This window comes from Microplitis demolitor, chromosome 6, assembly GCF_026212275.2.
Source record: "Microplitis demolitor isolate Queensland-Clemson2020A chromosome 6, iyMicDemo2.1a, whole genome shotgun sequence".
NCBI classification, from domain to species: domain Eukaryota; kingdom Metazoa; phylum Arthropoda; class Insecta; order Hymenoptera; family Braconidae; genus Microplitis; species Microplitis demolitor.
Genome location: NC_068550.1, coordinates 4,623,536 through 4,650,955, shown reverse-complemented (window position 1 = coordinate 4,650,955; position 27,420 = coordinate 4,623,536). Strand labels below are relative to the sequence as shown.

The window sequence follows — 27,420 nt, the reverse complement described above, 5'->3', positions numbered from 1 at the left end:
GAACGTCATATTTAATCGTGACATTACTAAATGTCATTTAAATTTTAATCATTAATTATTCAAAACTGTAAAGTCGAATTTATTGATCTATTGAATTGTATTAATAATAAGAGGTTACTGTTCAAATTTCTAAAATTTCAAAATCACTGCTGTCATAATAGTCATTTATAATAAAAAAATTATTAGCATAATTTATAATTGCAATTTTAAATATTTATTTAAATCTATTGAGAAACAATCGAATATAAATCGAATTTATCTAGTGAAAAAAAAGTTAAATGCAAATTATCAGCATTGAAATATGAGTATTTTTTGATTTATTGACTTATGGAGTTTCATTAAAAGAAAAACGATAAATATTTCAAAAATATATATAAAAAAAGTTTTTAAAAAGCTTTGAGTAATTTTTTATCGGCCTTTTCACGTGATTAATCACAAGTTAATTAATACTCCGCTATATCCTCTTTTTGCGTACAACTCAGTCAAAAAAAAAGAACAACTAAAAACTAAAACTTTTAAAAATTATCGGAAAAAATATTAAAAACTTTTTAGTTCCAACAAATTTATATATTATAAACTAATTCAACTCAACTTTAAAAATTAAATTCTCAAATTTTTTTTGTTAAATCTTCAGATGAAAAAAAAAAACTAAACAAAATTCTAGATTAAATGAAATAAAATAAGAAGAATCAGTGAATAAATAAAAAGTACGAGTAAAATAACATGCCTTTTTTAATGTTTACTCTCGAATAAATTTAGTCGCACAGATGCAATGCAGAGGAATAATAAAACGGGGATAAAAAATAGAATAAAATAAAATAAAAAATAAAAAAAAGGTAAAGCAAAAGCAAAGTAAAGACCTAGAGAAAGTAGAGGATAGTACACATTGGATAAATAGCATCTAAACTCAACTGTACCAGTATAAGCGCACAGCATCCTACATATATATTCCACTGCATCTTCTATCCGTGTGTGATTCACATCACAGACTTCACTGTGGACGGATAATAATAATAGTTTTAGTAATAGTAGTAGTAGCAGTAGTGGTGGTAGTGGGAGATGCTTGACTAACGGGTAAATATATACATATATATATCCATTCATATATACATCTATATAAAACACATCCAAAGTGGAGTAGAGAAAAGTGGGGGAGTACACTTGCGTCGCGGGATAACAGTCTGCGAGGTGCAAACCCAACGCGAATTCGAAAGACCGCCAGTCTGTGTCCGCGCGCCGGCCTCGTATGTTCAAACATAAATATGTTTTATGGTGTTGTAATGGTGGCGGTCTTTAAATAGTCTATTATTATTATTCTTCAATAGGATGAAGGTAAAGACCACACGCGACGCCAATCAAAACTTTTAAACTTCAATATAATTTTTTAAATTTTTAAAATTTATCACAAGTCAACTTTAAAATATGAAAAAGTGATCTCGTGAAAAAAAATTTATAAATAATTAATACATATTTATTTTTTTAATAAATATATAAAAATGAGTGTCCATTGTGGGATATTCCAAGTCTTATCTATAAAGGGAATAATCTTATCAGAATAAACATTTTTTTGTGACGTTTTAATGCTTATCAGCGAAAATAAAATATGAATTGATACCTAGATTTAATTTTATAAATTGACGTGGTATGAAAAATAAAGTTTATGATAAATGAAGTAACTGCATCTGTCCTCATTTTTTTTTTTTTAAGTTTTTAATTTCTCAATCATTTTGGATGTATTAATTTTTTTTACTTCGTGTAATCTTACTCTCATTATTCAACACGGCAGCTGTGGCACGTCGATAGTGCACCTTTACTTTAAAATTTAAACGTTCCTTTATCACCTGTCGTTCGTTATGAATTTAAAGTTGACGGGTTATTTTTATTTTTTAATATTAAATAAATAAAATTTATAAAAAAAAAAAAAATATATCTATCGATTGAAACTCGTTATTTATTTTATAATGCAAGTAAAAAGTCGATCGTTAATACGTAGAAGTAGTTAATGTTTAAGTGGTAAATGATGAGATTAAACAGAAGATCAAGTTTATCAAGATATATATACATATATAAACATATACATATATATATTTGAGTAACATATAATAACAAATAAAAGATTAAATATCAGAGTTAAATTATACAGAGGATCAGAATATTAAAAAAATAAAATTGCACTGCTGGTTAATATTTACGTAGTAAAAGAACATAAATATATAAAATAAATTATTACAGTCATCTTGATCGCGTTTACCCCATTTTTATGGATAGAAAATAGTAGAGGAAAAGATGCTGCGGAGGTACTAACGGAATATCTTTCGTTCAGGCCATTAGGGAAAAAGTCTTAAAGATAACGCAGAATGAAAGATAAAAAAAAATATATCGAGACAAAAAAACATTAAGAAAAGTATTATTTGGAATTACATTCAAATGATTTATTTTTTGATGAGTTTTCTCCGAGGATATTTTTTTTTTTTTTTTTTTCATGTCTTTGAATTTAAATCATGAATGAAAAATTGACGACATGAAATAAATGGGAGCTGTTTTTTTGTTCGATACGTGTAATAAATTTAGTATAATTATCAGATGAACTTGCGAGTCGTGTTTGTTATTTGAATATATGAATATCCATTAGACCGCGTAAATCACTGCTGAGTAAAATGTTTAATCACTGACAGCTATGACAGTTAATTTTATTTATTATTACTTGTAATTATTTATTTAATGTGGTTAAACAAATTATTTATTATGTTAATTAACTCATTCGTATAATTTTAATCTATTAAGTGAAATAAATAATTTAAGTGTAATTACTGTTTATTTTTTAGAAAAATTTTATGGGAATAATTCCAATGTCTATTAGAGTTTTTTTTTAAATTTCTCTATTAAAATTCTATTTTAATCGTTACTACACAGATATTGAAGAAAATTACAGGATAATAAGATCATAATATAATCCGTTGATTGCATGGAATACAAAGACACTTAAAAGCGCGTTCATTACCGTGTTAATCAGCTCTCGCGACGAGATAACGATTAACATTCTTGAGGATTACGTTTTTTTGTAACCCTGAAGCGACCAAGAAAGTGACAAAGACGATTTTTAAAAAATTACAAGTAATAATGACAGTTTAAATAAAAAATATAAATTGCTTTAAGAGCTAAGTCATGTTGTGCTAAAAGTAAAAATGAGTCGAGTCATTTACAATACCCTCGGTGAATTAAAATTTTGACTTTTATATATATAATATATACTTTTTTTTCTGGGATTGTCAAAGTGTAAAATCGCGTGATTAACGACTAGGGTAGTGACTACTGTTAGAATGAAAATCAAAAAATCACTCGAGTAGATCACGAGGTAACCATTTACGTCTCTAGAGAAACGAACAAGTTTCTTGGGCTTGAGAGAAATTTCAATAATTACGCGGTCTGAAGTTTCCGGCGAGCCATGAACTTCGACCTCACTACTCGACAGCAACACTGAGGTTCTCTTTCCCTTCCCACTTACTCACTCTCTTGAGGCTTGTCCTCATCCCTGTACATACTTTTGTATACGTATATATAAATCATGGTAAAGTTTTATGGTAGCGAGGGAAAATCTAAAGGAAATGAGAATTTTCCCTGATAATTAAACACCGATAGTTTTTTTAAATTTTAAACAATCGGCTTTTCAATTTTTCTTTATCAACTTTCAAGCCCGTTTATCATTTTAAATAATTATTTCATTATTCTGTTTTACTATTAAAATTGCCGAGTTATTAATAATTTAATTTTGACGTCAATTTTTTTTTTCTTTTAAATGACAAAGATAAATATGAGTGTTATTTAAATAATAAAGATTAAAGTTAATAAGAAATTTGATAAAAGTAGTTTTAAATTCCACAGAAAGTGTGAGTCCGCGATAAAACAAACTACCGATGGAAATATAAGTTACATAATTTTTGAGTGTGCGCTCTTGCGATTCAAATATTAAGAGTTTTGCGTGTTGAAAACTTGGAGGTTGCATTTCAGAGTCTCCAAGTAACACTACGAATACAAATTAGTATATAGTGAGACTCTATATATTATTCTTTACAAGTTACAAGACACTTTATACTATACATATTTATTATATATATGTATATAAAAAAAATATCTTTATAAACTTTTTTTTTGTAAATTTCAGAATATTTTTCTCGTCGTTAAATAAATAACAAAGTCAACACAGATCAAAAAAGTTTGTAATTTATGATGAATATATTCATGTCAAGATGACTACTTATATAATGATAAAAAGAAGTAAAGTGTATGCCGAATGATAAAGATTGATCTTTATAAACAAATGGATTCACAAATGAAAATTACAGCAAGACGAAAATCTGAGTCTCCTAATCCTGGATTTTTAATTACGAGATAAAAATACTCATTAAATTTATCAGCAATAATAATAATAATTATTATTATTATTATTATTGTTATTAAATAAATATATATAAAGTATAAAGAAGAAAAAATAATGAAGAATAACAAAAATAAAAAAATGTAGATAATCCTCGAGTTGAAAAATAATAAAGTCTAGTATAAAAAAAAATTGACGAAGAACGAGAAAAAGTGTAAAATGGGAGCAGCGAGACTGGTTCTTGGTGGTGCAATACTTGGTCTTTTTTGGGGTAGTATACCGCAGACAATTGGCTCAGATACTCTAGATGGAATCTGTGAATCATCACCGTGTGCCTGCGATCTTCACGGAAGACTCACCTGCGATTGTGAGAATAAACCGGAGGTATGTGTTTTGAATCACGATTTAAAAATATTAAATTTATCATAAAGAAAAAAAATTTATGTCAAAATGATATATTTTATGAAGGATGTGATGAATTAAAATGTCCAAACGACAAAATGCCGGATGCCGGAGTATCAACCTACATTTTTTGACACATACGTTCAATTTTTTTTTTTTTTTTTTTTTATCTTTTTGACAACCGCAGGCACGCGTTAACTCACCCTTTACCACATGGGAATCACCCGCAACTTGTATTATTTCTACATACTCTCATTTTTATCATTTGATATCTATTCTCTTGCAATATAAAAAGATTTTTTTTTTTTCCAATTTTATTATATTTTTTTATATTTTTCACCCCAAGTCTCTTTGTCTCTAATAATTTTTTTCCTCTATTTTGTATGATTGCCATTCGAAAAAATTCAATTGCCTCGTTTGGCGTTGTTACTTTAAAAAAAAAAAAAATAAAAAAAATAACAACTGCAGAGGAAGTAAAAAATTTTTTAAAATCATTCACACCGTACGTCATATTCGAGTAAAATAAATTGCCAATAATTGATGGAGTAGTACAAAATTAAACTAAAAAAAAAAAATAATTATCGTTCGAATTAATAAAGGTGAATAAAAAATATAATGGATCGTAAAACGTAACCCGCAACCCCTGACTCGTAACCCACAAGCTTTAAAATATAAAATGAATACTTATATTATTCATAGTCGATCGTTTTTAAATAAAATACCAATAAAAAAATTAAAAAACTATCTGACAAGTATTGCTAAGAGCTTACAGTAAATCACAAAGCTGTCCGCCTTATAGAGTCTCAAGTTCTCATAAATAACATCGCGTTTACGTAAATCGCCTAGGCAGGGGTGTATAAATATTTGAATTTATGATCCTTGTTTACACTATTTATTATTATTATTATTATTATTATTATTATTAATAATATGGGATTTAATTATACTCTCTATTAAATAATTACTTGCAAAAACTTTTATTAAACTCGACATTCATTTCTCATTTAAAAAAAAAATAGTAAATTAAATTAAATTAAAATTTTATTAAGTCCGGTAAAATAAAATCTTATCATACGTATTTTATTTGACTTGAAATATCCTTTCAACTCACTTATACACGTCAAAAGATAAAGACCGGACTTTGAGAGAGAGCCAGTCGTTTATTTTCGCAAGGGTTGCAAGACGTACATGATGGGGGTAGAAAACTAGTCGGAGTCGTAGTGGTCGTAGTTCTACTCGTAGTAGTCGTAGTCGGTGTTCGTCGACGTCTACGTTTGGCGGTTCCGTGACGGCAGCCCGACGCCGTAAAACATCAACCGTAAAACTTGCACCGTGACGGAATAAAGCCATAACTACGTGACATTTGCTGTGTATACTTCGAGTAATCGAAGTATCAAGCACCTGCTATCATAATAATGATAATAACTGACTAAATTTATTTTTTATATCCAATATTTTTACTCCTAAGTAAATTTTATCTCAAATTATAAATTTTATTATTTTTAAATTAATATCCGATTCAATACAATTTTTAATTATCGATAATTATTAAGGCTTTAATCATTTTCGGATAATAACCAGCAATTAGTAAATAAAGTAAAAAAATAATTAAACTTTTTTTTTTTAATTTAAATCACCCGCTATTTTAATCTCTATTATTTTAATTATTATTATTGACGATTAATTTTTATAATAAAAGGCCGATGAGTGAATAGGAAAATATATATGAAGTAGAGGACAAAGAAAGAATGAACTTTAATATATGCGAACTCGTAAAGCTCGATCGCTGAATTCCGCATAATGCGGTTCGTGTTTCACCAACACGCACGGCCAATTTGTCGCAACTACGACGAGGGTGATCGTGACTTGGAATACATTCTAAGTCAAATAGGTACCTAATTTTTTTTTCTTACTTATTTTATGTTTTTTATACCTTTACACTCTACACTACACACTTTAATATTTTATTATTTTTGAACTCGCGTTTTTAAAATAAAATATAATAAATTTTTCATTACACACTAACGGGGGAAAATTGCTCGTAAAATCTATCGCGACTTTTAGAGTATAAAATTTTACATGTTAAATTATTTAACAAACAGATTTTTTAAATTAAATCTCATAAATAAATATGTAGTTGCACTTTGTTGATATATATATAAATATATATAAATAATAACAATAGAACATACAAGAAAAGTGGTAGGGAAACGATGCCAGGAAAATTGTTTCGCATAAATCTTTTATGGATCGTAAAAGTGTGTGCGCATTCCAACATTTTTATTCTTTACATACATATATATTTATATATGTATGTATTTGAAAAAAAGCATGATTCGTAGCACAACCATTAGACTAAACTCCCCTGTTTCTCTTTAAAAATTTTTTCCCTCAAATTATTTTTAACTTCAGCCCTTTTACCCTTTTATTTATTTTCTCCACGTCCTCAATAATTAATTTAACGATGATAATAAATTTAAAATAGACATTTTAACCAACCGACACCCGGTAATTTTATGACATTATTTAAATACTCGAGGTCTAAACACTATTTACAAAATTACTTAACACCTTTCCGAGAAAGTTAAAATAATTAAGGAAAAAAAATATTGATCGAGATAATTTTAGTAGAGTTATAAAAATGAAAAATATTTAAACTGGCTTGGCAATAATATTCAGATTCTCAACGTGAAACGTTCACGAAAATTTATTGCACCGTCCGGAGGTTGTACGTGCCTTGAAGGCTTTGCCTGTTTCTCCTCTTCTCATTTCTTACACCCAGTGCCTTAAGTCTCCAAGCTCAAACTCCATCTCCATTTTCTCCCAAGACCAAGACCAAGATCCAAGTCTCCTTGGGATATTTCTAAGACCCCAATACTCAAGACCCAACGCCCAACACTCCCAACCCAAGACCAAGACCAAGACTAAGACATACTACACCAGCATGCTAATAAAAATGTAAACTACCTGAGGACGTAATGCAAAACGAACTTTAAAACTTACTCGTGTAACTCTTCCATCAATCATAAAACTTTTTTTACACCTTCTTACAAAACCCACCGCAATTATATGTTTTCTATATACATAAATATAAATATTATTTATTTTCTACAATTTTTTTTTCTTTTTTTTTTTTTTTTTTTTTTACTTTCAACGTCTGTTCAACTGACTTATGATTCAAGACACTTTAAAAGCTATTACAATCAACGAGATAAAATTAATACGTAGAATCACGTCTATATATAAACATGTATATATATAAATTACCTCAACAGTAGATTACAAATGTATGAGTCATTAAAATAATTGTGCATTTATTTCTTATCGTATGTTGATCTCCATAGTCACGTCATAAATATAAAATATTTTTCCAATACAAAGAAAAATATATTTATATATATATATATATATAATATCATAATTTACTACAATACAAAAATATCCGATCGACAATAAATTGATAAGGTTTGATAACTAAGTAGAGATCGAGTCTATTTATCTGTTTAATGAGGACCCTTGTCAGTATCAAGAGTTTTAGTCTATACGAGACCTTAACTCTTGATATATCAACAAACTTGGAATACTCTCGAATTAATCACTGTCTGTCCACTTATTTACAGGATCTGTTCCTGAGAGCCGAGGGTGAACATCGTTTGAGTCAACACACCAGCCGAATAGTAGTACAAAATTGTCCTTCAGTGGTTCTGATGAATTCCAGCTTGGCTTTGATGACCGGACTAAGATCAATCGAGTTCATAAACATCAACAACCTGACGCTCTACACAAAATCATTTGAACTATCATCAAAAACGTCACGTGCCATAATATCGATTCACACAGCCAACATCCAAGTCCTTCCAAGTTTTGTTTTTCGCGGCGACATTGAATCAATAAGTCTAGAAAACGTCAATATAACGACAGTAAGTGCGTTTGCGTTTGCAAATTTCGCTGGGACCGAAACTCTGCGATTAGAAGAATGCGTAATAGGAACAATGGAAGAACAGGCGTTCAAAAAATTCGACGTTAATTATCTGCATATAATTGGCGGCTCGTTTGGTGATCAAGTACCCAGTCGCGCAATGAATGATCTGGAAGTTTTTACGACATTCCGCTTAGACGGCGTCAACATGGGAATCGTAAGGTCATCTGCGTTTGTCATAAAAAAACCAAAGACTGTCACCATACAAAATTGTGTTATCGACGGACTCGAAGGTGAATCATTCGACATAAGTGCACGCGGTCCTGTGCTGATTAAAAACAATAACTTCAACAACTTGGCCGCTGGTTCATTTTTGGGAATACGTACCGACAATGACGAGCGATTGCCGCCAATAGGATCCAAGTTACAAGAAATAACTTTTACAAACAATACTTTGAATGATTTTGAAGAAGGATCAGTTTTGTTTGATCGGTCAAGCTTTCGTCCAATAATTGATAATATTTTAATAAATCGCACGTGTCAGTGTTCGTTATTAACCGAATGGATAAACAATATTCTCAATTACAGCAACGTTTACACGCGTTATTATTCCGGTAACTCGGTTATACAAACGAACAATAATTTATTAGAACCCATCGAAGAGGGTACGTTTTATTGTTTAGACAATAATGGTGAAGTGACTAGTATTAGTAGTAATAATAATGCTGGTGGTATTGTCAACAGTGTTACTAATTTTCGTGATTACGAATTACGCAGATGTACTATCGGTAACTCAACAATGCTACTGTTAGTTGTAATAACTGTATGTATATTTTTATTGATAGTATCTATAGTACTGATAGTATGGTGTTGCAAAAGACATCGTGAGCATGGACAAAAACGTTGGATAAGTGTACCAACAAGTGCACCGGATGTTGTGTCAAAGAAAAATGGTGTTATTGGACGAAGTGGTATCAATAATTCTGGTGGGGGTGGGGGTAGTGCGGGTGGAACAAATTATAATAGAACACCAGTTGACTCGAGGATTACGATGGTTGTGCCGGACGGTAGGCTCTATCGTGAAACAGAATTTCATGTTATAGTTGAAAAAGCCGAACCTCTTACTACTGAATTGTAACGAGAGCCTTCGCGCGCCTCAGGCTCGAGATCGATTGATAATATCGATTATCGTCTTGATTGTCAGACGAGTAATCAATTCAGATCTGGGGAGCGCGAGTGTCGGGTTTACAAATTGTAAGATTATTTATTCTTAATTTTTGTTTATATATATTGATATATATATAAATATGAAACAATATATGTGATGAAAAATGAGTATTTTTTTTGTGACTAAATAAATAAAAATTAATAAGGTTTCGATGTATATGGATATGAAATTATTCCTTGTGAAAAGACTATTTAGATAAGATATTTAATAATATATATTATAAATACTTATATATATATAAGGTCGTGATGACCCATTGATAGATTACTACATTATTGAGACTGTCATGATGTCATGAACAATAAAAATAACTTTTACCCGTTAGTACAACCGACATTCTTTGATGCCTCTAATACATATCAGAGGTTTATTTAAATATAATTTGAAATATCGTAAATATATAAGTGTAATAATTTGAATAATAATAATAATGATAATATTACTGCTGTAAATTATTAATTTAAAGAACTAGAGTGTAGATTTAAAAAGCAATTAGACGTTCATTAACGTCGGATGTAAAAAAAATTTATTTGATTATTTAATTATTTAAATATTTTTAGGAAATGAAAAAAATTTTCCATGTATAAAATATTTTAAATTACATTCCGAGTAATTATTTTTTTGTACCAAAAATTTAAATAAAACGTAAATAATAATGATAATTATTATTTTGAAATAAATGTCAAAATTATTTTTAAATAATAATAAAATTATTAAATGTAAAAAATAAATCAAAATGTATTTAATAAATTAAAACAATTAATTATTAAATGTCTCAATGTTAAAAAATTATAAAGTTAATGGAGATCAAATGACTCTAATAATGTATATTAAACTCGTATTATTAGTAACAAATTAATAATAATAATAATAATATGAAAAATTAAACGATGTCATTTAAATAAAAATAACAATGAAATCATTATAAATACTTAATGTTTTTTATTTTTACTGTACGCTTCAATTGACGTTTCGGTTGGTTAAATTTTAATTTATCAGGAGTGTCTCCATTGTAACTTAAATTTGTATCATTATGATTTTAAAAATAATAATAATAATAATAATAATAATAATAATAATAATAATAATAATAATAATAATAATAATAATAATAATAATAATAATAATAATAATAAATAAATAAAAATAATAAGTGTGCCACAAAAAAAAGAATCGAGTGTTTTAAGATCTAAATAAATGATAATAAAATCTGTAACTTACAAATATAAAACATATGTAATGTAAATGTTCAATTAATTGGGTGGTAAGTTAACCTTGGCCTTAAAAAAATATATAGCAAATATCAGGTCGTTAGTGAATCTAACGACCGAGCCAATTAACGTCCCTAAAAAAACGAAGAGAATAAACGAGTTTAAATATTTAATAAATTGTTTTGTAAAACGTTTTTTAGTTTAGTTTATAATTATTGAGACTGTGATATAATAAACAGCCGACTGTACAATTTGTTTAACATCGAGGCAATACATGCACTGTTAAAAATTTTTTTTACATTTTCGAGGATAATTCTCATGAAATTTTAATAAAATTTATTAATTTTACATGATTATGGATTTGTTGAAAATTTTAAAAATTAAAACGTAATCTTTAATAAAAATGTATGTGAGTATTTAAAAATATATGTTCTATGTGATTATCAAAATATTGAGTCGGATTTAAATTCAAAAATTTTTAAAATACAGTTCTAACTTTTTTTTAAAAAACCTTAATTAGTTTTTGATAATTGCGAGTTTATTAAAGTCTCGATATGAATTTTTTCGTATTTAAAAACTGATTACACATGAAAAAAAAAATTGCAATTAAAATTCAGGTTTTTAAAATAAGTATCAGCTTTAAAATAAATATTATTTAAAATTAATTGACTTATGGGCAATAAAAAAAAAATTATTTAAATTAAATAAAATAAAATGAGTGATTTTTATTTTTATGACATTTATGAATTGGAAATTTAAAGTTATGTAAAAATAAAGTATATAAATAAGTCAATTTATATTGATATTTATATTCCATATTTCTGATTGATTTTAACTCATTGATAACTCAGTAATTTGATTTCCAATTTAAAGGAAAATTTTTAGCAGTGTTTATGTATAGATATATGTATGTATATATAAATTGATTAACCGTTAAATAAAAATGAACGTTAATTAAACGGTAATACAACCGTGTGTCTTCAATCTAGATTAGTAAACCCCCAGTACTTGAGCATGTACTTGTATTTGCGCTTGTACTAACGTACTATAAGTAACTAGTGTAATTTAGTGTAGTATGTATATATATATATACATAGATTTAAATATATATAGAGATGTATCTGCACAAGCATTAAACTATGATACGTGAGGAATTGGCCGAGCGAGAAACGAACTGAGTCGATTACCAGACGAGTAAGTATGCAAATGCGATAATGATTACCTAGCAAATACCAGGAACGCCCTATGTATCTACGTGAGGGTATCTACTGAGCATTAGATATGTGCCATCGCTTTTTTCAATCCTCTATAATTACCCTTATTTTTTTTACTCAACAATTTATAACGAAAACTATTAATGGTAATTATTAGTTTAACGTAATCAATTTATATTTAATGTGTATACATTTTTTTATCATATCAAATAGATATGACCTCTTGATACACGTATATATTTAAATAAGTCACATGATAATTAGCTATTTAAATCAGAGTAAATAAATAATTTATAGGAATATTGTAAATGTAGGTTTATAAGGTTGTTGAACGCGGCGATACACAATCACGTGAATTATTCGATGACGACCACGACGACGACATTCGAGACGATAGAGATAGAGACGATAAGGATAGAGAATGACGACAAGTATTATCGAGAGTTCAGGGTATTAATGTTCATCAGTTGGTTGGCTAGATGGTTGGATGGTTGGTTGCTCGCTTGGTTGAGCGACGTCATCAAACTACGTCTGACACAATCGGTACATACATATATATATGTACGTACATGTATGTGGTATATATATGATATGGTGTGTTGTAGAATCGTGACTCTGTACTTGACGTTATTCGTTGCGACTATGTCACGAGGTTACACGATTAGCACGACGCGACAGTTAACAATGATTAATTAAATCGAACTATTGTACATAGTGTTAGTATCACACTATTTTTAAAACTTTTAATTATTTTATAAACTGACAAAATTCGGAGTGATTGCAAATTTTATGGAAATTCAAAGTTACTCCGTCGCTTGGAGTTATTGAACTTGATAAAAAATTACTTCGCATACAAATTAGAGAGTTTGTTTTTTCAGAGAAGTGATTTTGGAGTGAACTGGATGTAATTTGAATCCGCATTTACTCTAATTCGAAATTTGACAATGTAAAAATTTGGGAGTGAATTCGAAGTGATTACGGATTTTATGGAAATTCAAATTTTCTCCATCACTCGGAGTTATGGAGTTTGAGAAAAAAATTCGCATACGGAGCAAAGTTATTAAATAAACAAACAGTCATCCGCATTCCCTTCGGATTTAATGAGCGTTCACTCCGCAAAATTTTTAAGTTAAAAAAAAAAATTTTCTTAGGACTGGAAAAAATTCTCTTGCCACAAGAAATTTTTTCTTCCTCCAAAATAATTTTTTTTCGTCCGAATAAAATTTTTTTTTTCAGTTCAAAATTCAAAATATTTATATGGACAAATAAAAATTTTCATGGAAAGAGTAAAATTTTTTGCCTTAAGAAATGATTTTTTCTGTGTATCATAAATTTAAATTTATGAGTTTTTTAATAAAAAAAAAACTTCTCATTTTTATTTTAAATGCATGACATTTAAATGTGAAGGATATGATGTAATCAATAGTAATAATTCAATTACTACTTAAACTATAAACTTTAGATTGTCACTCATGACATGATAAAATATTCGAATAATTTAACTATGTTCTGTAGATTGTAAAGAGTTTTTGTTTGTAAAATCTTAATTTAAACCCCGTATAATTTATTATGCGCAAACTTTACGACTGAAATTTAACAATTCTACAAAAACTATAAATACCCAACACGGCGGTACTGCAGCGTAGAATTAATTTTCAATGAAATTAAATTTTTTTTTATTTTTTTTATATAAATAAAAAAAGTTTGCTGAGTAAATTTTTTACTTCGCACAAAAATATAAATATAAATTTTAAATCGCGTGACTTTTTTGTTATCACGTAGCTCTCTATTTGTCAGAATATCATGGTAATAAAGAAATATATAAATCACAACAAAATAATAATGATCTATAGTATTAAATGATTAAAAAAAAAAATAAATAAATAAATATTAATCACTCACCTAAACGGAAGAACGCCATCAAGTGCCTGAGTAACCGTAGGAGACGTAGCGAGAGCGAATCCCCTGCCTAGAAGTGATGAATGACCAGCAAATATTTTTCGTGCCGTTTCTTGAGCAATTTTCACATTATCCTCCACTTCTTCCACTGAAAAAAAAAAAAGAAAAAAAATTTATAACACTTGATTATCATTTGACACAAAAAAAAAAAAAAATAATTAAAAACAATAATTAATAACTCACTTGAAACAGCCGGCAGCATAAGATTTTTCTTCATGAGACTCGCAGCGCAGGCGCCTCCCAAAAACGATAATTCAATTTCTAAATTTTTAAGTCCATTGCCAGCCGTGATCCAGTCATACCCAATAACCAAACACTTAAACCCATAAGTAATTGACATATCGTCTTTCATATAATCAGAGGCTGTTTCCAATGAAAATATAACTTCATTACCAGGTAACACTATCGCGTACTGCGGCCATTGGCTCGCGACATTGCTCATTTTATGCAACACCGGTAAATAAATCGACGACAAATCATCCTGGTTCTTATTCAACAACCCACTGGTATTAGTATTAGTATTAGTATTACTATTATTATTATTATTACTACCGCTACCATTATTATTATTGGGAATATAAAGCTGGAGATAATCTTCCGGCTGCGATGTGCCGCACTCGGGTGTAAATTCAATCGTCATCCACTTAACGGTATCAGGAAAAGAGACTTTGTAATGAGATACACTTGCAGGTTTGTAAGGATGATCGCTTTCAACCCACGTGTAATGATGGCTTGTAGTGACTGGTGAGGATGAATGCAACTGATTATCGCTCTCTTGTGACACCTGTGACATTCCCATCGCTGTCAGTAAATTCAAACCCGCGACATGCGGCAACATTTCTTGTATTAACGTCAAAACTTGGACGGCGCTTCGTGGATCGGAGGTTGCTAGTGGTCCAAGATGTGCCATCACCAGCGGCAACAGTGTTGTAATAAATGTCGCGTTGCCCAATACTTCAGTAGTAACAATATCTTCAGCACGTTCGCGTGCTAATGCTAAAATTTCATTGGCACGTGTTACTATTGTCATAGTCATTGCAAGAGTACATTTACGTGCTTGCATTTCAGCAATAGCTTTGCTTGTATGCGGACTCTCTGAATCTTGAGGATTTGAATAATATAATATGTGAGGTATTTGTCCACGTGTTTGTGTTGTACCATTGAAACTCAATGAACAAGCGGTAAATGTAAAATTTGTACCGTCGGGACCACGTATTATATTTAACCCACCGTCACCGTTACTCGTTCTACCACCGTGATTACGTAATCTTATTGCATATTTAATATTCTCTTTGATGGTTATTGGCTTTGAGAATTTCAACTCAACAATATCATTCACACAATCATCTGGGCCAAATGAACCCCGGGTAAAATCTAAACTACTCCATCTTTGTGTATGCGATGGATCATTACCAGTATTATTTTGATCATCAAGTAATTCAAGCTCATAATTATACATTCCAACACCACCGTAAATACCGACACCGGCAATTACGATACCTGGACGATCAACAGTAAAACAAATAGCGTCTGGTGAACCGTTACCTGTATTCCATGTACGTGTTTGATTTGTACGCGTAAATCTTGATGGTGTTGTATACATAAATTTACCACATGCTGCTTGTAATTCATCCTCATTACCACTTGATTGTGCTGCTAATTCAGCAATAACACGTGCCAATAGATAACAGCAGTGTAATATTAAATTTTTTAAAGAGTAATTTTTTTCGCGGCACAATGAACGTTTTACTGGAATCAAAATTAGATCAAGAAGGCGGTCAAGTACTTCGCGAAATGACCAATTTAACACTTGACGTCCGATGCTTTCTATCTGTGACTTGTAACTCATTTGCTCAACTAAAATCGGATATTGATGTGGCTCTGATGAACTCATCATTGGTAATCCGGAATTGTCTGACGGACTTAGCTGACGTTTTATACCGTCGCTGCTGTCCATAACGTTGCTTAGTATTGGAAATGTACAGCGTAAACGCACCATAGAATTGCAAAGCGATGCCAATACTGCTGACAGCAATCGATCTTTCGGTGACGTCCCTTGTTCTTTATCGATCTCAGATAGTAATTCACACAATGAGGTCCATTTTAAATACGCCGTTGGATAAAACGCATGATAACAAGCAACGAAAGTCTTGTGACACTCATCGAGAATAATATCAATTATTTTACTGCCGCCATTACCAGCCACGCGGTCTAAAGTTTTACTCCCTTTGGTTTTGCCTTTGCTTTTACTACTCAATGGTATCGCGTCAGCTAAAATTTGTCTTAAAAGCGCGCGAACTTCTCCGATACTCTCAGCCAATCTCACTGATTCCTGAGGAGTTTTCTTACCCGATTGGTTTGGGTAAATTTCATTGGTATAAGTTCGTAATAATCTTAGACTTGCATTACTTATGTAAACCAAATGATCCATTTCCAGTACCGAGTGATAAGAGGTCGTAGGTAATCTGTGTGATGAATCAGACAATCCAGCTTTCAAAGTATTCCAGCTCCACTGCAACAATGATATCAATGATTGAAAGCAATCTTTGGTAACAGTTCTACTAAATTCACGTCGTAGAATATATACAGGTTCAATGTGATCTCTTGGACGATTTGTCGATTGATTATCGGGTGTAATTACGCGGTAAAGTAATTGAGGTATTTGACCGGCATTGACATCAGTGCCGTTGTTTGATTTTTTTGATGATTTGAAATAAAACATTACTTGATCTTCTGCTGTCACGACGGCTTGTCCACCAGAGCCACAATCACTCGATGGCCCGCTAACTTTAACCCACGCGACGTACCAACGGTTTGCTTGCAGTCCCACCGGTTCGTCAAATAAAACTGAATATTTTTGACGCGGCTCGCACTCGTAAGGTATCTCGTCTGTTTCAACCAACAGTTCTCCATCATTTTCTTGGTCACCGCCTTCGATACCAATGTCATATAGTTTTATTTTAGCAGCATATTCGCCGCGGCCACCAAATAAACCGTAGCCGCCTAATAAAATATCAGTATCACTCATAAATCTTATGGCCTCGACAGAATGTCCGGAGTAACCCCACCCGCCGCCGTGATTTTCAAACCTATTGACAGTCGCAAAGTCTTCTCTGCTGTATATTTTATCATGATTTGATTGGCTGGTTTCGTTTTCTTCGACGACAGTCAGTCGCTCGTCTTGGGCCTGAGTCAGGGTATCAAGACAACTCAGAAGATGCATCGCTGCCTGTGTACGTGTGACAAAACAAGTTGATACAACAGGTAGTGCTAGACCAGGGCTCAGGATTGTGGCATTTAACGTCGGTATATTTCTTGACTCTGTTGTTATGATGTTGTGTGGAGTTAATTCGTAGCTCGATGGATTAAACGTCCAGATAACGTTATAGAGTGAATCTAAACACGCAGCACAGTTTGAAAAATCTACTTGATCATTGCCACTGTAACTGGTGCAACTGCCGTCACGTTTGTTTATCACTAGACACTTGAACGTATTCGCGTGCTCGTAGTGATGAGGTATTAAGATGATACTGTTTTTATTGGCCATCACTGTGCTCTTGGTCAAACTTATTGAATTTATTTCATCGACTTTTACGAAAGTTTGATCACCGGCTGCTCCAATCCACGTGGCGCGTCTGCCCCAGCGTGGCCCGATATTTGGTACGATATTTGGAAAACTATGCCACGGTTGGGTCCGTTCGGATCTACGCGCTGCGTTTGATTCGTTCTGTCCATTCCACCAGTTCATACCCAACTGTCCTTTCTGAAATTTTTATTACAATTGTTTTATTAATCGTCGGTTAAATTTTACAATAAAATCTGATTACAAGCAATTTTTCATTGCTCATAACCAGATCGCACTGTATGAAATATAATAAAATAATAATTATTTTACCTGATAAGCTCCGCATGTATAAACTTCTCCTTTGACAGTCAATATAACCGTATGATTACTACCAGCAGCAATTTGAGTTGCTGATGTTGGTATTTTAACTTGTACTGGACCGGCATGAGCAATCAAATCACCAACACCAAGTTGTCCATAAATATTACTACCAAAACTAAAAACTTCCCCGTTCTGAAGCAACACCAGCGTGTGATGAAGACCACAGGCTACTTGAGTCACTGGACTATCGCTGGGAATTGAGACCCGTGCTGGTGGAATGCTGGCAATACGGGTCGCATCTCCGCGCTCAGCATCACTGCCACCGCTACCACCGATACCGTCTTCTGTAAGGATGCTACTTAACGGGAGCTTTCCAGATCCAGCTTTTCTTGCTACTACACTTGGACCGACTGTGCAGTGCCCATTATTTAAGTGCAAAAAAATAGTGCATAGTAAATAAATAAAATAAAACAAAATAAAATAAAATAAATAAATTTATGTACCTGGTCTTTGATTATTGGATGCCTTCATTTTAATTCCCGACCACTGAACGACACTCGGACCGGGTTTTATTCTCTGTCGTTGTTTGCGTTCTTCAAGACGTCGCTTTAAATATTCTTTGAAATTAGAACCCGATCTCCCTAGTATTAAAAAAATAAATAAATCAGTGCGTTTGTCATCCGCAGTTACCTACCAGACCCTAGCAAGCTGCTCGTCAATATTTATATTTAATTTTATCAGCAGTAAAAAAAAAAAAATAGTAAAAAATTTTTTATTATCAGTTTCTTTTTTTTCTTAGGAAAATAAATAAAAAAAAAAAAAAAAAGTATTTTGGAAGAATGATTCGTAACCAGCCAGCATTGGGTTGCTGGTAGGCTGAGACTACCTTCAAATAACATGTGCAATCTCATCATGCCTAAATCTCCTCCACCCGATGGTCCAAATACAGCCATATCACCGCCGTTGTCACAGCTTTCTCGTGCGCAAATTCTACAACAACCGCATTCAGCACAACCACTATCTCCAACACCACAGCCACACTCCCTAATTATATTTAACAAATAATTATTAGTATTAATTACTCAATTACATTGTAAGTATAATTACCGGTCATAATATCCAAAAAAAACTAAAACTTTTTTTTCTGTAGCAGCTTAAATTTACTAAAAGTTAACAAATTTTTGAACTGTCAATTTTAAATTAAATAAAAAATTTTTCACCGTAAAATAGACGAAGTACTAAAATGTCTGTCTAAAGTTTTAAAAATAAAATGTAAGCTTTGAATAGGAATTGAATTTAAATTGACATACTTTAGTTACTTGATCACTATAAAATATAAACAACTCCAATATACGTAAGTAGATGCAGAGGTGTAGGTTACGACTTGCCTCCGTATATCACCAGGTTAAAACAACGAAGATCACAATAGTGTTTTACGTCCGCGCGTACTAGTAAGAGGTAGTTCAAGACCGGATACTTCAATATCAACCTTAGTAACCTTAGTGATGAGTAGAGACAAGATTTTTACTTATTTTTTAAATAAATGGTGTAAAATTTTTGATATTACTGCGAAAATATTGATCTTATTAAAAAAGTTTTCAAACAAAAGTTGTAGGAAATTTAATTTTATAAAAAAAATGTCTCTTATGATTTTCGTATACGACCAATACTTTCACCGTAATTTCAAAATTAAGATTCATAATGAATGATTCAAAATTTTATTATTTATGAAAATCTTAATTTTGAAATTACGGCTTTCTTATTAGTCCTAAGAAAAAATGATAAGAGACATTTTTTTTAGAAAATTAAATTTCCTACAAATTTTGTTTGAAAATTTTTTTAATAAGATCAATATTTTTCCCATAGTATAAAAAATTTGGCATCATTAATTATTAGCTGTTATTTTTAAATTAACGCCGAAATCCCGGCCATTAACAAGTAAGTTAGCATACCTGGGCCAAACTATCATCACTACGTCAAATTTCATGTATAAGACAAATAACTAATTGACTAATTAACCAATAAATAGAGTCAATTAAGTAATTTGATGATCAGTAGAGTTCAATGTTATGGATATTTTGACCCGTAACTATATATCTGTTAGATCATAGAATAATAAATTTAAAAAAGTGCTCACTGTCCAGGTCTTTTAGGATTACGATTAGGTAGAATACTGCTCAAACATGATATACCAAAACCAGTGCATTCACGGCATACTGTACAGACCATGCAAGCACGATGTCTCCACTGATGTTGACCAGGTGGACACATACCTCTTGCTTCCTCCCATTCTTCACTCTGTTCACCCGCTTCTATTGATTATAACAAAAAAAAAAAAAATGACAACTAACTTACAGAGCAAAGCATTCACTTAAGGCCCAGAAAAAAATCTAATAAACTTTCAATAAATAAAAGAATAAATAAAACTTACCATCTTCAGCAATTATCAGTTCGTCTTCACCAGTTCCTGTTTCCATAGCGACTACTGTAACTTCTTTATTAACTGGTCTTGCAACTGAAAAATCTCTTCCACACTGGCCTTTATTATTAATACCAAAAGTATACAAATGACCTTTATTTGTTATAACAGCAGCGTGAGCTTTTCCTAACGCGACTTTTTGGACAAAAACGTCTTTAAGATCATTAACGATACCCGTTGTAGGATCACTGTGCAGCGTATCTTTGCCAAACATAAATAATAAACCGTCTTTGGAGACGAGGGCAGTCGAGCCATTGTTACAAGCAGCGTCAACAATAAAATTACCCTCGACTTTCATTATTTTCTTTGGTTTAACCGGCTTCAATGCACGCCGTATTTTATTGCTGTCACCATCTTCACCCCGTCTAGCTGTACCAGCAAACAGTACAGTCCCATCTTCCATGACTAGAACAACATGCTGGCCATCGTGACCAGCAACTATTTGTAAACACTTTGTACCTTTTCCTAAAGCAAATTCTAACCAGCGATTTGGTCTCGTGTTACTTTTCATACCCAGACAACTACCTTTACCGGTGTACAATAATTTTCCAGTTGCTGTTTTTAATATACAAAATTCTTTACCCGCACTAACTGACACTACTTCGTCATCACAACCTGGGCTTAATGTATGAACAGCTTGTTCTTCATCAAATAAAGCCCAGCCAAATACATCAACACATTTACGCGCTAATTTTAATGGTAATTCAGACGTTACTGTCACTGGATTACTCAAAGTGTTTATTGTACGAACCACAAAACCCTCCTGGTAATAAAAATTAATGAATTAATTAATTGTATAGCTAAAAATAATAGCGAAGTGATAAATACTTACATCTTTTCCTGCGGTAATCATTCCTAAATTATCACCATCGGAAAACATGACAGAAGATGGCCAATCTCTACCTTCTAAAACGGCGATACCTCTAACATTTAAGGACTCGGCATCTAATTCCAATAACTCGCACTGTTTTTTCGGTGCACATTTGAAGTACAAAGCATTCTATAATTTAAATTAATTTATTAATTAAATAAGTCTTTATTTAATTAAAGTAAATCGGGCATTCCATGAAAAATCTAACTAATAGAAAATTCGAATTTTTATGTCAATTTGTTAAAAAAAATATTATTTAATTTAAAAACTCAAAAACAATAAGTAAAAATACTTTTGAAAATTTGAAAATCAACATGAAGCTTTCTCTAACAAACAAAAAATAAAAAAAAAATCCCGTACACAAAAAATAATAATTAGTAGAATGCCCATATGTAAATAATGCAAAAAACTTACATTAGCATAACCCAGCCAGCCAATTTCGGTAGGATAAAAATCCGGTTTATGAGCGTAAATCTGACCACCAATAGTACCGCCATATCCACTGCCAATTTTTAATAATCCTCGATTAGTGTGTAAGAATAAAAATTTACCATCGCTGACGAAACTCTTTCCATTCAACACAAGATTGCTAATTTCAGTGGTCAATCGCAAATTAAATGTATAAATTTTTGAATTTTTCGGTACTCCATACGTGATCCAATCAGGCCGGGTTATTTTACCCAGCAGTACCGCTTCAACACTGCGTTGCAGTGACGTTAAAACACAAGGCATGCGGATATTTTGTACAGCAAGTGCACGTGGACACATGAGTAATGCCGCAATTGCTGCGAGTAATTTTCCGGTATCGCCGCGTACAACAACGAGACTCAGCAAACACGCACAGGCAACCGCAGTTAAATGTGTGCCATCATTAGCAACCGTTGATTCTGGACCATGTGATGTTGCTAAGTCCAATAGTAAATCAAACAAGGGTTCAATGACATCGTCAGGCTCGGATTTGAGACCCTCTGGTAATTGTCCTTGCAATATATCCAGCAATGCACACAATGACTTAGTACACAACTGGGAATCAACAGTTCTACTTTCACGCATCAACGTAAACACACTTCTCAATCCTATTCCAACTATTTTAGGTAAGTTTTGTATCGATGATATTCGATCTTCATCATCACTATCAGTGTCTATGGTATCACTTAATTCTGGCGGGGGCGGCGACGTTGAACTGCAGTTTGTTGATGCTTTGAATGACAAGTCATGATGATTTGTTATACGTGAATTTTTTTCCAATATCGAGTCACGTACGCTTGCAAATACTGCAAATGCTGATGCATTGCTAGATAATTCTATTTCTGGTGGTCCCGTACTATTTAAATCGCCGCTTATGTCCAGCTAAAATGAAATAAATAAATAATTCAAATGTAAATAATAATTTAGACAGCAGACGACTGATAATTTTTTTTAATATGACAGACTTTTAAAAATCTTTGGCTGTATTTTCAAAAAAAAATGTCTATATAATTTTTGAGTGACGCAGCCACCAAAAGCGATATTTTACACATAAGTCGATTATTTAAAAGATATTTTTTTTTAATGTGAAAAGAAATTTAAAAAAAAAAAAAAGGCAATGAATTATTGGATTTCTGACTTTAAATAATAAGTTTTTACTGTTTGCATCAATTATTTGTAATTACCTGTTTATTAATCTTTTAATTATTGAAATTTATGACTAAAAAATATATAAGTTAATTTTCTGATCAATTACTTTCTATTTCTGTGGTAAAATAAGTTAATTTATTTTCGAAAATTATTTTTTATTAAAAAAATATATTTTTGTAAATTCAATCAACTAAAGTTACTCTAGTGTTCTTGCACTTATAACTTTTTTTTTTTTTACCAAAAAAGTAATTAATGAATCGAGCGATTACTTTATTATATATTTGGCAAACATTTTTTTTAACGCAAGAATATCGATTTTGAAAAGTATATTTTTTTCTCAATGAAGTCAAAGTTAAAAATTATAAAGATTTTTATAAAATATCATAAAAGTTACCGGAAAAAGATAAAAGTTATGACTCTAAATCATCTATAAAACTTTACGTTTATCACAACAATAAATAAAATATCTTTTAAATAATTTGAGTTATAATTTCGTCGGCTAGAATAGAAGACATCGAAATACATTTTGTTGTCAACAAAAACGATAATTGTTTTATTTACAATCTCTCGAATGTCTACTATATATTTTATCTTTAGTAAGAATTTATAAATTTTGTTTGTAAAGCTAAAAAACTGTTGTGTCTGCTATTTATAGTCACAAATATGATAACAAAAACATCGGAAAAATGGCAATTTGAATATTAAAAAATAATAAACTTCAATGTTTTTTTATAAAATAATTTGTAAAAATGCAAATGACGGATTTTTCAAATTCTGCGCGCCCATTTTAAATTATATATTTTTTTTTTTTCAATAATAATGCGCAGTTCGTAGACAAAAAAAAATTATCAGTCTGCTATTTTTACTATTTAAAAAAAAAAAAAAAAAAAAAAACCGGTTTAGTTTATTTATTAATTTAAAACCTTTTTCTTCTCCCTCTTCTTGTTGCCTCGAGACTTTTTACATTTCTTCCAATCATTTTTAGACCTAAAAATAATTTAAAAAACAAATAATATACCAAATTTATCATATAATTCATTCTAAAATACCTTAATTATAATTAATTGGGGTGTAATAAATAAATTTATAAGCCAATTAATTATAATTCCAGTAAATCATGTGTAAGAATCGAGGATTTTATGATCCTGAAATTAGCAGCCAATTAACAATTTTCTTAATTAAAAATGAAAAAAAATTTGAAACTAAAAATATGCACATGTAGAAAATTTAAAAAACTGTAAGCGCAATTTTTTGAAATATTTTTTTTCTTCAAATTTATAGTTTTAAAAAATAATCAAAAACTATTAGACGTCAGCTAATTTCAGTATCATATAAATCGAGGATTTTATTCCATAATTAAATTAATAAATTAAATGTCATATAAACAATCAATGGTACTGAAAGTATCAGACTATTTTTTAATTTTTCTAAACAAGTTGCTTGTAATAAAAATAAAATTTTTTAAATATAGAAAATTGTTTAAAAATTATTTGTTTATTCAAAGTAAATAAATTTTTAAAATATCAGTTACTTTCAGTATCATAACAATGATATAACTTGAGGTTATATCAAGTGTCAAATGTTTTGTATGTGTAAAATATATATACATACACATATATTTATGTATATATAACATAAAAATGTACCTTTGATTATCAGCGGTATTCTTGAATAATTCGTAAAAACATTTAGCATAATTAATTGATTCTGATTGAAGCCTTTCATGATCAATGGATATCATGTTATTTTAATTTATTTGAAATAATATATAATTTATAGTAAAACTAAATAGTTTTAAATGAATCCACTGTTAAACATAAATAACATTCACCGATTCATTTTTGTATAATATTATTATTGATCGTCACTTTTATATGTTAGTTTGTTGTCTCACTCACAAATTCACAACACACGCGAACGGTATGCTCGTGTGCTCACAACTGACACTGACACTTACTGCCAGCTAGCAGCTACTGCTTCACCAGCACTCATTGGACACCACCAGCAACGCGGCTTGCCGACACAACCAGCAGCTGCTATTCTACAATAAAAACTTACAGATTTTAAATTCAACCCAAACCGAACCCAACTCAATTTATTATTATTTTTTTACTATAAATCTAAATTTTGTTCGAGAGTTGAAAAGCAGTCGCGTTGATTTCCCGCTCTTCGTATGATGACACTGAGCTCTAAGTTTGTGAGCTCTGACCCCCTTATCCTGCAATGACTACACAATAAATAAATAAAAAACAATTACGTCATGTTTATTTTGAATTCTATTGGGTACCTCGGTATCAACAATTTCTATTCGGTGGATTCGACCCAATGGAAATTAATTTTTGTGTTGAGACCAATGGGATTGGATAAAAAAAAAAGCTGGAAATTCAAATTGATAAATTAATTATTGAGTAAATGCAGCATATATGAGACAGTGTAAATTTTAAATAAATAAAAAATTTGAAATAATGAAATTTAAAAAAAGGTGCAAACTGATTTTTCATTTATATAAATACGTATTTTTTAATTTTTGTACTTACGTTTTATTTATTTATTCGAAAATTTTTAATTTCCCACTTGTCAGTTACACTTACACTTTTAAATAATTAGTGATCCGGAAGTTAGCAAACAATTAACAATTTGAGTTTTTTTTTCAACAATTTAATTTAAAAAAAAAAATCAAAAATTTGCACATGTAAAAAATTTAAAAAACTATAGATGCAATTTTTTTAAATATTTTTTTTTAGATCTATTGTTTTTTAAAAAATTCAAAAATTATTAGGGTGCATTCCGAAATAAAGGCAACTATAGCGTAGCGCATTTTAAATGCACTCTCATTAATTATTTTTATTTCTTGCACGGTATATTTAAATATTTGAAAAATAAATTATTGGAAATTGGAGAAAAATTAAAAATTGTACGTCGAAATAAAATGGCGGCAGAATATAATAGAAAAATATTTAAAAAATTTAAAAAAAAACACGCAAGTGTTTTAACAAACCTTGGTGGAGAAATAATGTGCAGAAGGGTGTCCAAATACACTTGGAGATTTGATTTAAATTGCTCCAAGTGTATTGCAGCTAAAAAACGTCACTTAACTGCTATTTCCCACCAGACGATGCCAGATGATTGGGCTCAGGAACTTGGAAGATATCAGCATCAGCCGTCAGCAACACTTTACACTCAAACTGAACATTTAACACTTTATACTAGCACCGAACACTCAACACTTGACTACACCATACATACTTTGCACAATTTAAATTAACAAAAGATAATTTTTACAATCACTGCACAATTTTACACGACGCCACTGCAATACTGTGTTTTAATTTAAACGTAAAGGATCTGGGCAGCCCATACTATGCCTTTGTCGAGATAATACTGACTGCCGCTATTGGGCCGCTAGTTGGTACAAAGCAATCGACTACGATTCGATTCTCCCCCCTCCACCTTCCACTTTAGCAAAAATTTGAACGCTGAATACAGCAACGCGCAGTAGCGCCACCTTGGCGCGAAATTTAAAAATTGAAATTTAATAATTTCATTTAAATTTATTTGTATTAATAATTATATTAATTTGATTACAAAATACACTCGGAAATTTTTATTTCCATTAGTAATTTATTAATTATTCTAATTATTTGCGCGGTAAGTTTAGATATCCAAAAAATACAGCGGCTCACAGCGCATTTCGGAATGTACCCATTATATAGTCTTCAATGTTAATTTAAAAAAAATATATATTTGAATATTAACTAGATTTATTAGTTAAAAACAAAAAAATTATCGTATGCTGCATTCACTGTCCCGTCACTGAATTTATTAATTAATTTATTGAAAACCACTGCACCATAAATATATTATTAAAAAATTAATTTATTTAAATGATATCACTTACACTAAATTAATTAAATTAACAATTTTTAATAATTAATGGACAATTAATATACTAAAATATTAAAAAATATTAGCAGGTCATTTTTGGAAGCTAGCAATCGAAAAATAAAAAATAGACTGAGCGTCAAATCGCTGCTTCAAAAATTTCAACAGCTCGAACCCCCCACTTTTATTTAAGCCTTGTGATCCAATTCGTTCAAAAAAGAGCTTTGTTTCGGATGAGTGTGAATCTAGTAGACATCAAATAGTAGAATAAAAAATAAAAATAAATTATTGATTTTAAAGTTCCCAGAAAATATTCGAGACTCGTTTCGCAGAAATTAATACTAAACGTTCTAAAAAAAAAAAAAATATCTTTGTCT

At 30.5% G+C, this 27,420-nt stretch overlaps 2 protein-coding genes across 4 annotated transcripts in view; one reads left to right on the top strand and one right to left on the bottom strand.

Moving 5' to 3' along the window:
* LOC103573916 (E3 ubiquitin-protein ligase MYCBP2) overlaps positions 1–25,102 on the bottom strand; it is a 168,852-nt gene extending 143,750 nt beyond the window's left edge. The window contains exons 1-11 of the mRNA XM_008553186.3: positions 24,808–25,102; positions 24,085–24,148; positions 21,959–22,894; positions 21,506–21,673; positions 20,626–21,436; positions 20,332–20,506; positions 19,081–19,238; positions 18,698–18,835; positions 18,204–18,604; positions 14,492–18,071; positions 14,252–14,396 (exon numbers count right to left, since the gene is read on the bottom strand). Coding sequence (XP_008551408.1) covers positions 14,252–14,396; positions 14,492–18,071; positions 18,204–18,604; positions 18,698–18,835; positions 19,081–19,238; positions 20,332–20,506; positions 20,626–21,436; positions 21,506–21,673; positions 21,959–22,894; positions 24,085–24,148; positions 24,808–24,902 — 6,671 coding nt within the window. The 5' untranslated portion in view covers positions 24,903–25,102. The remainder of the gene's footprint in view (positions 1–14,251; positions 14,397–14,491; positions 18,072–18,203; positions 18,605–18,697; positions 18,836–19,080; positions 19,239–20,331; positions 20,507–20,625; positions 21,437–21,505; positions 21,674–21,958; positions 22,895–24,084; positions 24,149–24,807) is intronic.
* On the top strand, positions 1,207–10,569 carry LOC103573908 (uncharacterized). 3 transcript variants are annotated; one of them, XM_053740090.1, is made up of 3 exons: positions 1,207–1,332; positions 4,163–4,759; positions 8,398–10,569. In XM_053740090.1, the coding sequence occupies exons 2-3, from the start codon at positions 4,595–4,597 to the stop codon at positions 9,832–9,834; spliced, it is 1,602 nt and encodes a 533-aa protein (XP_053596065.1). In that variant the 5' UTR covers positions 1,207–1,332; positions 4,163–4,594; the 3' UTR covers positions 9,835–10,569. The 3 variants fall into 3 exon arrangements, with proteins under 3 accessions (XP_053596065.1, XP_053596067.1, XP_053596066.1); XM_053740092.1 differs by lacking the exon at positions 1,207–1,332 and adding an exon at positions 1,339–1,642; XM_053740091.1 differs by lacking the exon at positions 1,207–1,332 and adding an exon at positions 1,941–4,046.
* Positions 25,103–27,420: the final 2,318 nt, after the last annotated feature.